General features: G+C 42.2%; 1 protein-coding gene across 3 annotated transcripts in view; it reads left to right on the top strand.

Moving 5' to 3' along the window:
* Nucleotides 1-6,576: 6,576 nt before the first annotated feature.
* tle2a (TLE family member 2, transcriptional corepressor a) overlaps nt 6,577-14,362 on the top strand; it is a 43,665-nt gene continuing 35,879 nt past the window's right edge. For 2 of the 3 annotated variants that reach the window (XM_046857485.1, XM_046857482.1), the window contains exon 1: nt 6,582-7,684. In XM_046857485.1, coding sequence (XP_046713441.1) covers nt 7,661-7,684 — 24 coding nt within the window. In that variant the 5' untranslated portion in view covers nt 6,582-7,660. Of the gene's footprint in view, nt 7,685-14,362 lie in introns of all 3 variants that reach the window. The other variant, XM_046857483.1, reaches the window with a different exon arrangement.

Here is a 14,362-nt window from a genome sequence, read left to right as displayed (position 1 = left end):
TCATGGGTATCTCAGGAGCATGTGTAGCTCTGCAAAGTGAAATAGAGTGAGAGATCTTACACACTCCCTGGTTTAAGCCAGCAAGTGGCTTTTCAGTTTGCAGCACCAGTTGTAGCACCAGTTTGTTTTATGGACGTTCTTTTATGACAATCTTTATTTCATCTCCATTTTTTTTTATACTTTATGAAATATTCAATGAAATTCTTTTCTTAGCACATACCAGCTTGGTAGGAAGTTGGGGGTCAGAGCACAGGGTGATCTGTGGACCAGAGAAGCTTAAAGACCTTGTTCAAGGGCCGAACAGTGGCAGCTTGGTCATGCTGAGGGCTTGAACCCCTGACCCTCTGATCAGTAAACCAGAGCCTTAATCATTGAGCCATCAATGTAACTTCACACACGCCCCATTAAATATAGTGTCGATAACGTCCTCATCTTGTGCCTTTCGGAATCGGCGTGTAGTCATGTTCCTGTACTTCAGTGACAGCTAAGGCCATGTCCACACTAATAGGTTTTCTTTTAAAAATGCATTTTGTTTTTCTCCATTTTGGCTCCAATTCAAGTTATTCAAGTTGTATAAACATCTACAGACTACTTTTGATAGTTTACAGACAGCACTGTCAAAGTTAAATACATTGGGAGTAAGCATGGACATTCTGGTCACTTTTTACTGCCAGCTTTTCCTTGGAGATTGAGAAGATCAGTGTTCCTGACCCAGGAACAGAGAGATGCCATTCCCTAGATGCTTTACCTAAAAACCACAAAGGAATGAGCTCAACACTCTCAGGCTCCTGCAGAATCCATACTAGATCCAATACTCATTGTTGTGGTACATCTCGCTAGTCTTCTTTTAGGTTTTAATCCACAAGAAGAAGACCAAAGGCTGATAACGCCAGTGCCATTTTTAACTTAGAAGACGTGATTGAAGAAAGCTACACAAATCCGTTAGTAATAATCACTTTATATATTCACAGTTGTAAATCTTCTGGTTTCACTGTTTGGATGCTAAATACAGACTACTGCCACCTGCTGGTATGGAAGACTTATGTTCTCTAATGCAAGCACACAACATACACTTTAGTTGGTCTTCGGCTGTAGTCTGTCCGGTGTGTTCTACTGCAACTTTTTTGCACCAACACAAGGCAATCCCACATTTGGCTTTCCACAGGGATAATTATTTGCTGTGGGGTTCGGTGTTTCTTTACCTTAAAGGAAATTGTATGTTTCCAGTCATCAGAAAGCTGTTTGTTTTAGCATCTCTTTTCAAAAGTCAACTTTTGAGGCATGTATAGTTTTTTAGAGGCGTACAAATTAGTATAACGTGGGGGTCTGCAACCGGTGGCTCTGGAGCTGCATGCAGCTCTTTATCCCCCCTGCAGTGGCTTCCAGAAGCCTTTACAAAATGACATAAATAAAAAATATATGGTTTTTGTTTTTTTTCTTACACAGTGAACTGTGTTTCAAAGGAAACAACACTTTTCTTGGCCCTTGAGTTAACAGATCTGACACTGAACTTTGACCTGTGAGTAGCTGATATTGAGGTCTATACGCCTGCTTTCGTAAGCGAACTATGGATAAATCTACAGAAAGTCAAATCTCAGATGAAAACAGAGTGTAATTCTGAATGGACAGATTTATTTGCTTTCACTGCCAGAGTGTTTGATATGTGGTGAAAAATTGGCAAACAACAAACAAAAAAAACGTAACGTTGAATAACATTTCCAAACAGAGCCCACAGCATTTGCTGAGAAGTTCCCAGCTGAAGAGGAACAGAAAAGAACCATCACAGAACTGCTGCAGAAAACTGAGCGGAGCAAATTTTTAATCCATACACTTCAAAGTCAGCAACAGTTGCAACCTTGCGGCAACTCGAGAGATAATAAAGCGTGTGAACCCGCTCACAGACTGAAAATAACACGGGGTATTAAAAAAGTTTTGAGACTAGTTTTGTAACACACCAACAGATGGCAGCACAAGGCTGCATGCACAGTCACAGGGAGCACCGACCTTCATAAGTCAGTGTGGCAAAAGACACCTGGAGGCAGCTGGTGCTGTTCTAGTGCTGTTCTGGTGCTGGTGCACCCTGTCACCAAACTCCTCCTCACATGTGAAATGGCACGATCTTACCTCCGCACCACCCTACTTGCCAGATTTGGCTCCTGCGGACTTCGCCCTCTTCACGAAGATTGAGGTTCGGCTCAAAGGTCGTTGTTTTGACACCGTTGAAATTGTGCAACACTGCCACATTTTGCCTGGAACAAAAAGGTATTAATTGATAACATCTAGGGTCTAAGGGAAGGAGAAGACTTGTCAATATTTGATTTTTAATTGCAATAAAGTTTACAGTCAGTAGAGGGCTCTTGAAATCCAGCTGTCGATTTGGGGGGGATACGAGAGGAAACCAGAAAACCAAGAGATGACAAGAACATTCAGAACTCCACACAGACAGTAAAGTTCAGGTTCAGACACTGAAACTGTGAGTCAGCAATTCTCAGAAAGGGTGTTAGTTCAAATTTCAGCACCACCAAGCTGCAACATTTGGCCCCTGAGCAAGGCCCCTAATGCTCAGTTGTATAAATAAAATAAATGTAAGTTGCGTAGGATGAGGGGGTTTACCAAAATTTGCCAAACATAATTGTAAAGTTGCAAGTTGCTATTAGGCATAGAATATATCTAGTTGGATTACTAGTTTCTAAAAGTCCAAGAACTCTGAGAAATGTCCCTGCACTTCCAAATCTTCTGTATAATAATCATATTATACTAAATACTGGGACAAACCATATAAAAAGAATGCATAGACATAAACTATAATGCACAAAAGTATTGGGACACGACTTTTATTCTGTGTCGTTTTCCTCATCCGGTTATTCCACGCACTCAAAATGGTTACACCATGTGGCTGTTTGCATGCAGAACCGCCTGTGGACAGCAGGGGGCAGTGTTTATCCATCCAACTACTGTGCATACATTTTTTTTTTTATAATAATGTCATTTGGGACACCAGTGAAGAAACTGAGGAGCTTAGAGAACATTTACAGCATTTGGTGGATCCCTTTACAACTGAGCAGTTGAGGGTTAAGGGCCTTGCTCAAGGGCCCAGAAGTTGGGATTTGCTGGGATTTGATTTTGTTACCCTCCAATCCCTAGTCCAATGCCTTAACCACTGAACTAGCACTTCCCCTTGGGGTATACACACACACACACACACACACACACACACACACACACACACACACACACACACACACACACACACACACACACACACACAGAGTAGGAACCTGTAATGGACTTTGCATTTACTTCAACCTTCAACTACAATACTGAAGGTGAGGCAGCACCTTGACCACCTTCATGGGATGAGATCATCTCCACTTTTGCTGCAGAGGGCATCCTTACTGTACACACTGGTTATGGAAACTACAGGAGATACTGAGGGTGATGAGGTCTGCTGAACTGATCACCAGGTCAACACTGTCCATGAATTCTACACCAGGCAGAGCAGAAATGTGAAAATATCACACACACACACACACACACACACACACACACACACACACACACCAGAAAAACCTCTACACCCACATGGCCTGGACTGCAATGCTAATGAAAGGAGCTTCTTTCCTCAAGCCATCAGAGCTTATCACCATCAACACCCTTCAGCTCCTGTGCACATGACATTCACTCATACAGACATCCACCCACCCCTCCACATCACACACACACACACACACACACACACACACACACACACACACACAGAATCCTTAATCCATCCTCAAAGTTCTTGAGTTGCTCAGTAACTTCATGGATCTTTAGAATGTTGATGTGGAACCATCCTCACACAGAGGGTCTCCATACGATGAGAACCAGAGGGCATCAGGATGGATCGAGCAGATCTGAGGGCAAGAGGAGATGAGAAGACTGGTCACTGGTACCTCAGGAGAGAGAGAGAGAGAGAGAGAGAGAGAGAGAGAGAGAGAGAGAGAGAAGATGGGCATCATCAAATAATGATTGTTACATTTTAATAGTATTGATAATAATAATAATAATAATAATAATAATAATAATAATAATAAGACTTCAGCACGTCTCTATTCTTATAAAATCAAGAAAAAGAAAAAAGTTAATCGGGAAGTTAATCGGAGTTTTTGTCGATGGAATTTTTTTTTTGTGTGGAATTTTCTGAAAAATCATCATCTGAAAACTGAACATTTCTGGAAATTTATAAAATCCTCAAAAGAAAGAAAGAAAGAAAGAAAGAAAGAAAGAAAGAAATCATAGTGTGTGTAATAAAAGCATTAAGACATGTGTGTGTGTGTGTGTGTGTGTGTGTGTGTGTGTGTGTGTGTGTGTGTGTGTAAAAAGTAGAGGCACGTGATCATGAGTATGAAGCGGATGAACGTTGAGAGGAAACTCCTATGTTTCAGTTACACACGGTGCAAATGTGTTTGTATTTGTGTGTGTGTGTGTGCGTGCGTGTGTGTGTGTGTGTGTGTGTGTGTGTGTGTGTGTGTGTGTGTGTGTGTGCATGTAGCCACTCTGATGTGGGTCATTACCCCTCTCTCTCCTGGGGGGAAAAGCAGAAAGAGGAGGAGGGGTGGATGGATGAGGGAGTGTGTGGGGGGTTGAGGATCTCAGGGGAGAAGAATCCAATAAATCAGCCCACTGTCTCTGTGCTGACATGAGACTTGTCTGTAAAGTGTGTGTGTGCGTGTGTGTGTGTGTGAGAGTGTGAGAGTGTGAAGAAAGACAGACAGACGGACGGACAGAGGGAACGAGAGAACGAGTGAGAATACATCCTCCTCTCCAGTGGCATCTTTTGCACGGATGTGGATATAAAAAGATCTTGTTCGTGTGCTCGGATGCTCTGTAACAGGACTGGACGCTTTAGGACTCGTTACACAATTGTGGATCCAAATCCAAAACAAACCCAAAACGAACGAATCATCGGTGTATTTCGCTTCTTTGATGCTTCGGAGGTCAAGAAAAGAACAAATGATTAAAAATACAACTCTCATGTTAGGAACATTTCTACGCCTTGGATCCTTTTACCTGCATTGTGCATTCTTCCTAAAAATAGCCTCTTGTTTATCATGTTGAATAATCAACACACATCCTGCAAGCCAAACACACACACACACACACACACACACACACACACACACACACACACACTGCAGCAGCTCCTGCCATCCGCCAGCTTCGCTGTACCACTATTTCTAATAGAAGCTGGAAGGAAGACGAGCTCTTGGCATTAAAATTCATACGGGTGGTGAGGTTGAGGTGTGTGTGTGTGTGTGTGTGTGTGTGTGTGTGTGGGAGGGGGGGTGTTAATAATTCCCAGCTCCTCCTCTCTCTATAGCCCAGCCATTTCCATCTCTCTTTCTACTCCTCTCCTTTCTTTCTGCCCTTCCCTTCACACTGCTCTCCCCTTATTTCTCAGCAGCACCTTGGGATGGCTTGTGATTCCTTTCTACACTGAGAAAATGACTCCCCCCCCCCTGTTCTTCCCCTCAACATCTCCAATTATGGCCCAAGCTAAAGGCCTTGTGCCGCTTTGGCATACCAATAAACAGTGTCAGGACATGTTTATCTTCAGCAGGACGGTTTAGTCAAATCACCCGAAAACAAGGTGCATTTTATTGGTGTTTTGTTTATTTCATTGTCAGAGAATCGGTTCTATAGAACAGAGATGTAAATATTAGATTATAGAAGAATCAGAATCAGATTTATTGCCTGGTATCATGTGCTGCATGTGCAAGAAATTCCTCATGGTGTGCTGGTGCTTTCAAATATATATATATATATATATATATATATATATATATATATATATATATATATATATATATATATATATATATATATAAACTACAATAAAAGAATCAATAAATACTTAATAAATGGTACAAATAATTAAGTAATAAATAGACATTAAGACAACGACTGTACAATTAGTGCTGGAAAGTGTGACTTCAGAATATAATCATTATTTTCACACTTTATTATTATCTAATATAGTATTTATATAGAGATAATAAATTATATTCATCTACTTTAATTTATATATAAACTTTCTAACCACTAGACCACCAGGGACCTTCTATCTATCTATCTATCTATCTATCTATCTATCTATCTATCTATCTATCTATCTATCTATCTATCTATATGTATATATGTATATATATTTATTTATTTTGATTTTTTTCTCCCCACATCTCTTGTTTTCGCTTATTTTCTTATATTTTATCATATTGTGTTGTTTTTTCTTTCTCGTTACTTTTATGTGATGCACAATCAAACTTACATTTTATTGCGTATTAAGTTTTATTCTGCATATCACACACACACACACACACACGATATATTTACAGATAGATAGATAGATAGATAGATAGATAGATAGATAGATTCTTTTTTCTTTCTTTCTTCCTTTTTTTTTTTTTTGGTTGAACAAAAGCAATCAGTGCACCGAAAGGGTTAACTCGAGCTCGTCCCTGCATCTGATTGGCGCTTCGCCGGCCCGTTGTACCGACGCGGACCAATGAAATCGCAGCAGTCCCCGCGCCCCACGTGGGTCTCCTGCGCTCTGATTGGCGGAATCCTGTAGCGTTGATTGTGGCTGGGTCGAACCCCACGTGGAGATTTCATTCAATCAGGGAACAATCGGTGCGATATTTTTCCTCTTTTATTATTTTGTATCGAAATCGTGCGCGTTCTGTTTCTATCATTTGGTAAATGCAAATAGGGACGTTGTTGTGTCCTGTACATGGTGTGCAACTGATTAAGAAAACACAACACAACACAACACACACAAAGAAGATGTGGGTTTTTTAGACTGCTGCTGGTCCACACTCAGATCTGGACCATGCCATAATTTTCTGAATGATAAATCCGGACCATCACAGGGCCTTGATTTCATCTCCACTGCTCCATCCACAACTTCATGTGTGAGATCATTTAGATGAGATAGAACCCCCCCACACACACACACACACACACACACACACACACTCTCTCCTCCTCCACTACCACCTCCTCCTCCTGCTCCTCCTCATCCTCAGTTGCGCGCCGCGGGAGGGATTTGCGTGTTTCCCACAAGAAAAGAAGTCTCAAATGTCCCATTGAAAAGGCGGCCGAGGTTCTCAGTAAAGGGAAGGAAAGAGAAAGAAGAGAAGAGAAGGAAAGGAAAGGAGGGAAAGAAGAGCAGAGACGGAGACAAAAGAGGCTGCGCATGCACTAGATGTCGGACTCCACCGGCTTCTCCTCGACCACCGAGCTATCTTCATCTTCTTCTTCATCTTCATAGTATTATTTTTTGTTTATTCCGAGACTTTTCAGCAGCAGGGTGGAGGATCAGGAGCGCTTGTGTGGTTGCTTTCTTTCCTCTTGTTCTCTTTCTGTTTCACTCGAAACGTGGAGACGGATCTCAGGCGCATCCACACGCTGCTCCTGTTCCTGCTGCTCCTGTTCCTGCACGGCGCCTCGGCCACAAGCAGAACAAAGAGAGTTCGAGTGAAGAAATGAGTCCTGCTTCAACCCAACACTGAGGCGACACCAAAACGCACTTGTGAGCTCTCCTGCTCTTTCTTCTGCAACATCAACAAGAAACAAACAGTAACAAACAAACACTGGGAGAACATCGCAAAACCACACCATGTTTCCACAGAACCGACCATCGGTAAGTTCCACCACTTGTATTACTCTCATTAATAATCCTAAACATCACCTTTTGTGAACTGAAATGCGCTTTTTGTTTGGTTCCTCCACTGGATTCCACACATGTAGTAAATAATCAGCAGTTTCTTTCAACTGGGTCAAAGCTTGTAAACAGGCCTTTGGGGAGGGGGAGGGAGATGTTTGGTGGTGATGGTGGTGTCTCCTACAAGCAACCATAATTACTGGTTTGTCCCAAGGTTCTGCAAAAAACCTCCAGGAGCCATCCAAGATCCAAGTGGACTTCCTGGTAGCTTTCTCAGTGTTAAATAGAAAACTTGTGTGGAAATGATACTGAAGGTATATGAAGGTATTGCGCTCTCACATGGATTGCCGGAGCGCCATATATATATTTTTATCCAAAATTTCAGGATAAATAGATACACTGAGCAATTGAGTGATAAGGGCCTTGCTCAAGGGCCCAACAGTGGCAGCTTGATTGTGCTGGGATTTCAAATCTCGACCTTTTGCTTGGAGGTCCAACATCTTAACCCAACATTGTTTCTCAATTTTTTTGATGTAGATATTTTTTATCGTGTAGTAGTCCAGGTACAAAGTAACGAAATCCAGTTTTGTGCTAGTATTTGAATAATTTACACACACACACACACACACACACACACACCCACCCACCGTCTCCAATTCCTGTTAACCACCGACCCCAAAAATTCCTTCTCTCCCATTTCCTATGGGAACTTCTGCGGCTTTTTCTTCTCTGAGCTTTTGATTCAAGCGGTTGGATGGATTGATGGAATCCTACCTTACAGTAGGCTGAACATCCACACTACAGAGAGAAACCATGAGCCTCCATTTAACCACCACTTATCCATAATGTTTGGTGTGGAAAACACAACCTGAACCTCATTCTGGAGGCAGGTAATAATACATTGTGTAGTCTTCTTCCCATAGTTCGTACAGACATCTATTTTATAGACCACATTGATCATGTAGTAACTTTTTAAATCATCTTTCATAGGTATTTAGTAAACAAATATTATTTTATAAAGGTTTGTGGACACCTGAGTATCAGATTTACTGGTATTTACTTTTTTTCCACATTATAAGCGCCACTTTCTTCTGGGCAGATGTTCCTCTAGATTTTGTGGAGATTCAAGGAGACACAAGGGTAAAGTTAAGTCAGGTACTGATGTAGGTGAGGTGAGGAGACCTGGGGTGCATCCAGCATTCCAATCATATGTGGTTCTTCCCCAAACAAAGTTCCTACAAACTCAAAGGCACACACTTGTATAGGATGCCGTTTGGAGCTCGTTCGACAGAGTCGAGGTCAGAGCGCGACAGCAGATGTTGTTCCACGCCAACCCATGGAAAGCACATCTTCATGGAGGTTTGGGTTGCCCCGGGTCAAGCGAAGGGAAAATTTCATTCAAAGGCCTTCTATACAATTGTGACTTCAATTTAGTAGGAAAAGTTCAGAGAAGAACCACATAAGGTCTGGAAAAGTCATCGTGTACGTTAATGTACGTATGTCTTTATCTCATGGAGAACCTTGACTGTAAGAGCGAACATAAAAAAAAAAAGTCGCTGATTTCAGCACCATCTTCTGTGACGATGTAGAAATATACACAATGCACATGCGTATTTAATGTTCAGGTCTACACAAACATTTCTTCATACAGTGTATGACTTTGGTCTCCACTGTGGCTTCAGGAAAGTGCAGGTCTAAAGCTGTAAAAATCTCCACGCTACTGTTTTGTGATGCTAACAACATCACCGTCCAGGACAGATGTAACTTTTTTACGGTTGTCTTCTGCAGAACCGATGACCAGCGAGCCATAAACCGTTTTTGGTTTTCGATGGGCTCTCAAAGTGAAACCAGTTGGAGAAAGTGCGACCATGTGTTAGACTGTAGGAATTACACATTGCTTTCTATACTCGTTTGTGGTCCAGATTTGATCTTGAGAAAGTTTGCAAGAATTTTCAAAGCTGCAAACTTTCCATGGGAATTAATAAAAATGAGCAAAATGTGGGTTAAAACGATTAGATTTAATCCAGTTTCTACCTGCACGTTCATCACACGCACACAGCACATTTCCTGCGAGATTAGAGGCCACGCCCCCTACATGCAATGTGCATGCATTCCTGCATCACAACACGCGTGTCAAAAAAGGTCCGAGTTTTTTCAAAATAAACTCTATTACATCGAATCATGTTTACAACTTGCTTGTGCTGTGTCGGCGATTTTGCAACAAAATGATACAAACAATAAAATCAGTCAAAGATGTTTTGAAACTGTATTAGTTTCCATGCACGTCAGATCGACCAAACAAATACATTCCTGCTAAGTTTTCCCCCCCGTAGAAAGTTTTCCGCCCCTATGCAACTCGAATCTTGAGACTGAATCCCAGTAATTCCAGTTTGATAGAAATTCTAGGAGTGTCCCCAATCGTTCCCATCTTGCGATGGACATTTTCCACATCTCCAAATGCTCCTAATCTTCAGCTCACAGTAGTGTCTTTAAGCGTCTGACTCATTCCTGCTCATCATCTCTTCTCCATGGAATTCGTGAGCACTCTTTCCCGGTTCATGAGCGAGTTCCTGCCAGAAGGCATGGCTTGATGGAAATCCCTCGAACGGAGCAAACAAATACTTTTGAGAATATTCTTTAGTAAGGGAGCCACCTCGAGCAATTAACACAGCTGACAACCCGGCTGGCCGGCATCGCTAATGTATCCTGACAGCAGTGGAAATTTGCATAACGAGCTCGTGGAGACAGGAGAGAGAAAAGATGTGGCACTAATGAAACAGGTGCCTGGCATAACCCCCTCCCCCTCAACACACACACACACTATCCCATCCCCCTTCTGTCTAAGTGAGCGATTACGAGGACATTCCTAGAAGCTTCGAGATGCCAGGGCCTGAGATCGATAAAATAGGACCCTGTCTGGGTCAGATTCCTGGGGGTGGTGCTTTTTAATATGCAAATAGCTGTCAGGTGTTGACACCGAATTTGACTGATTTATTGATGGTGGAACTGTAGGTCTACGCTGGTGTGTGTTTCTATGGATTTGTGGGTTGGACAGTGTGTGTTTTGCAGGACAAGAGAAGGTCAGTGGTATCAGAAGGTGGATGTTTCGGATGACTGTCAGATGCTGGTGGTGTTTGGGTTCGGCAAGGCGTTTTCACTAAAGATGGAACGATGCCGATGTTTTCTTTACTGGTGCCTCTACTAATGCTGGACTTCTTATCGGAATGTCGTGAGTTCAAATCCCATCACTGCTAAGCTGCTGGACTTTTGAGCAAGGCTGTTAAACCTCAGTGTAAATGAAAGAAATTGTAAAATCATGTTGTTTGCACCAATACTGGTCGTGCGTATCCCTGTATCAGAATTTTAGAGCATCACCTAAATAGCACTGAACTATTTTTTTGTAGTTAGTTCACTTCTTGACATACCATTTATAACCCTGATTGTGGGCTCATAAGCTGTAAATAAAACCTGCCAATTCAAGTCTCTTGAGTTGCACAGATGATCTTTGTCCAGGTAGAAATCTGTCATTTGGTGCAAAATTGATTTTCTTTGCTCTTTCACTTCCGTTTTCCATTCGAGAAAGAAAAACAAGATAACAGCAACTTGCATACTTGCTAATACACGCTCCGTTCCACAGTAACATCTCCTGATATCTTACTTGTCTTGTACATTGTGGCGCAGGGAAATGGGACATTTTGGAACTATAAGTTGCTGCTCACTGGGGTACCTGCGATTGTGGAGTTTGGACATTGGAGTGTTTAAAGGCTCTGGCATGGAGATGATCTGTGATGATCTCAAATGTTGAGCTGTTTTATGAGTTGCTCAGTAGCTCCTGGTTCCATAACATCAACTGAATGTATAAAACTGTAGAAAGAATATTACTCATCACACACTCCAGTGCTCATGTTGGTTTTCATTCTCCAGTGTTCTTTATTGTTTAAAGACTAATAATCACACTCTTGATGTCACCCAAATGAGGATGAGGTTCCCCTTTTAAGTCTGGTTCCTCTCAAGGTTTCCTCTTATAACATCTGAGGGAGTTTTTCCTTCACCACAGTCACCACGGCTGCTAATCATGGATAAACACACACCATTCACCTTCACTCTTGATTTTTGTAAACTGCTTTGAGACGATGTCCATTGTGAAAAGCTCAATAGAAATAAACTTGGCTTCCCGTTAGTAGTAATGGAGCAGTGGAGGGTGCGTGATAAGGGTTCACTGTAAAACCTTTCATAAGAATGGTGATTAGATGGTGAAGAGTGGTGCGCAAAAGGAATTTCGGCATCAGTACCAGTTAGGACGTCATGAAAAAGTCTAAGGATCAGCAGTCAAAAAGAAGTCCCCAGGTGGTCCCCATTTTAGAGAATATTAGGGCTGTTCGAGCTGCCATCATGAGGAGCCCTCGCCACAACATGGAATTGAGTCTCCTATGCCACTTTAGATGTCTAACCAGTGGTTTGAGCCCCTGTGGGATATGAACCGGTTCAGGGGAAGTGTATGTGCAAGTGGTAAAGTGGTAGGCGGACATATGCTAGCTGTAGCGTAGCACTTCGTTTCTCCAAGGCTGAATTATAAAGCTGATTTGGCACTTTTTTAGGTTATTCCCATCTCGGAATGGTTTTATGGAGATCCCACACTGCAAGCAAGGCTTTGATTGCTACATGCCGATTTTTTGGCCCGATATGTTTGGCTGATTTTCTTTTCCCCCCCCTTTCTCATTAAATGTAAGAGTTAATAAGATGTGATACAGAAAATTGTTTAAACATTTATTGAACACAATCCTCTCTAATCAGAGCATTTGTTGGCAGGGTTTTGGTTCCTCTGCCTAAACCACAGCTGGTTGAAGGATTGCTAACAATACAGCTCCAACAATTATATTTTCATTCTCTCTTTAAAGGTAGTATCATATTGAAACCAGTGAAATATCCAGATTAAGATCTAGATTAAGAATGAAGGATAAGAACTTGAAGCCCAGGTAATTCCAGGCTGACAGCTGGGCAATTGGTTGGTTGGATTTTGATCGTCGGTCGGCTTTCTTTTTTTTTTCCGCGCCGTTGGCTTTCGTCTGGCGACATCAACTGTTTATCGGACAATTCAGCAAATCGGTCAAATTTGTGTTGGAGCTCGTTGGCGAGAAAGAGAAAATCGATTGGATGTTCATCTTAGCAAATGAGCACATGAGAAAAAGAAAAATATTATATTTTCAGAGTTGTAGCTCTGTTCGTTTGGATGCCGAATATAGACTACTGCCACCTGCTGGTATGGGGGAGTTCTGTTCATTTACGCAAGAACTTAGACGCTAGTTGGCTGCCAGGTCTAGAAGGTTTTCTCAAAACAGGTAAGCTGACTTGGTGATACCAAACCAAAAAGTGCCGGCTGTCGCGTTAGAATCTTCAGTGGTTCTCGGAAAAGAGGGCAGAGTTAATTGGATCCAGTCTTTCATGCATGCCGTGAAGCCTCTTAAATGTTGTTTGGGTTCTTTATAGAATTTCCTTCTTCGCCTTGCAGGTATGCGGTGCTCCGCCAGGCAGTATCGATCCAATAATGGAACCCAGTTCTATGCGAACGGAAATAGAACTGGAGCCAGAAAGATTGATTGTATGGCCGTGATGCTCATCAGTTCTGCTATATGAAGCTATTAAACAGACCGTTCGTTCTGCAGGCTTTCAGGGAAAAAAGGCCCACAATCCTTTTCCAGGAGTCGACTTGCACCTGTGGAACACAATGGGAGGTGAAGATCAGAAAAGGGGGATGGGAAGATAAAGAGGAAGAAGGGAATAGAGCCAAATGTCATCCTCCCACCCTTCCTGTCTCTCTCCTTCCTTCAATCCGTCCCTCCCACTCTCTGTGACCAGCTCTTGCCATTAAATAGCCTTCCTCCTCTTGTTTTTCGGATTCTTTCTCCAGTATGGGAGGAGTGTGTGTGTGTGTGTGTGTGTGTGTGTGTGTGTGTGTGTGCTCTCGCTCCCTGCTAGGCCTGAGCTGTTTGAGTCCAGGCATCTGGATGGCAGATTGAATTGCAGGGTTGGGGAGAGAAGCTCGTTATGAGCTCGAACAATGCATCAGCCCTCTTGTGAGCTCCAACCCCCCACCCCAATACCCCAGCCCCCTTTGCTTCAGACCTTGAAGGAAAGAAATTCCCCTCTGACACCCCCCCACCCACCTCAACTATCTACTCGGTGCGAACCTCACACTTCCATGTTGGTAGTTTGCCTATACACCTACATTCACCTGTTAGTATGCAAATTTCACTATAATGCAAAAGTGTTTCGACTGTAACCTTCAGTATAGAAAATGTCAGTCATATGTAATTTGGTGGAAAAATCCAGGAGCTGAAAATCTAATGTCACCTCTTTCTCTCTGGATTGGATTCAACTGTTATTGTGCAGGGTAGAAATACAGGGCCAATGAAACGCAGTTAACAAGAAGTGCGAATAGCAACGTATGAGTAAATAAGTTTAATATTAATATTTAAATATACAAATGTATATACAATAAACATACTGTGCGAAGGTGCATTATATACGAGGTGGTATCAAAAAGGTTTGAAACTCGCGCTGTTTACAATAAAGTAATTTATTTATCTACGTTTCCACACTATCCATCACTATCAAAATAGTCCCCTTGCAAAGCAATACAGCGCCCCCAGCATTCTT

The sequence above is a fragment of the Silurus meridionalis genome, chromosome 9 (assembly GCF_014805685.1).
Source record: "Silurus meridionalis isolate SWU-2019-XX chromosome 9, ASM1480568v1, whole genome shotgun sequence".
Taxonomy (NCBI): Eukaryota; Metazoa; Chordata; class Actinopteri; order Siluriformes; family Siluridae; genus Silurus; species Silurus meridionalis.
Note: the sequence above shows the minus strand (reverse complement) of the source record. Positions and strands in the feature narration are given on the sequence as shown.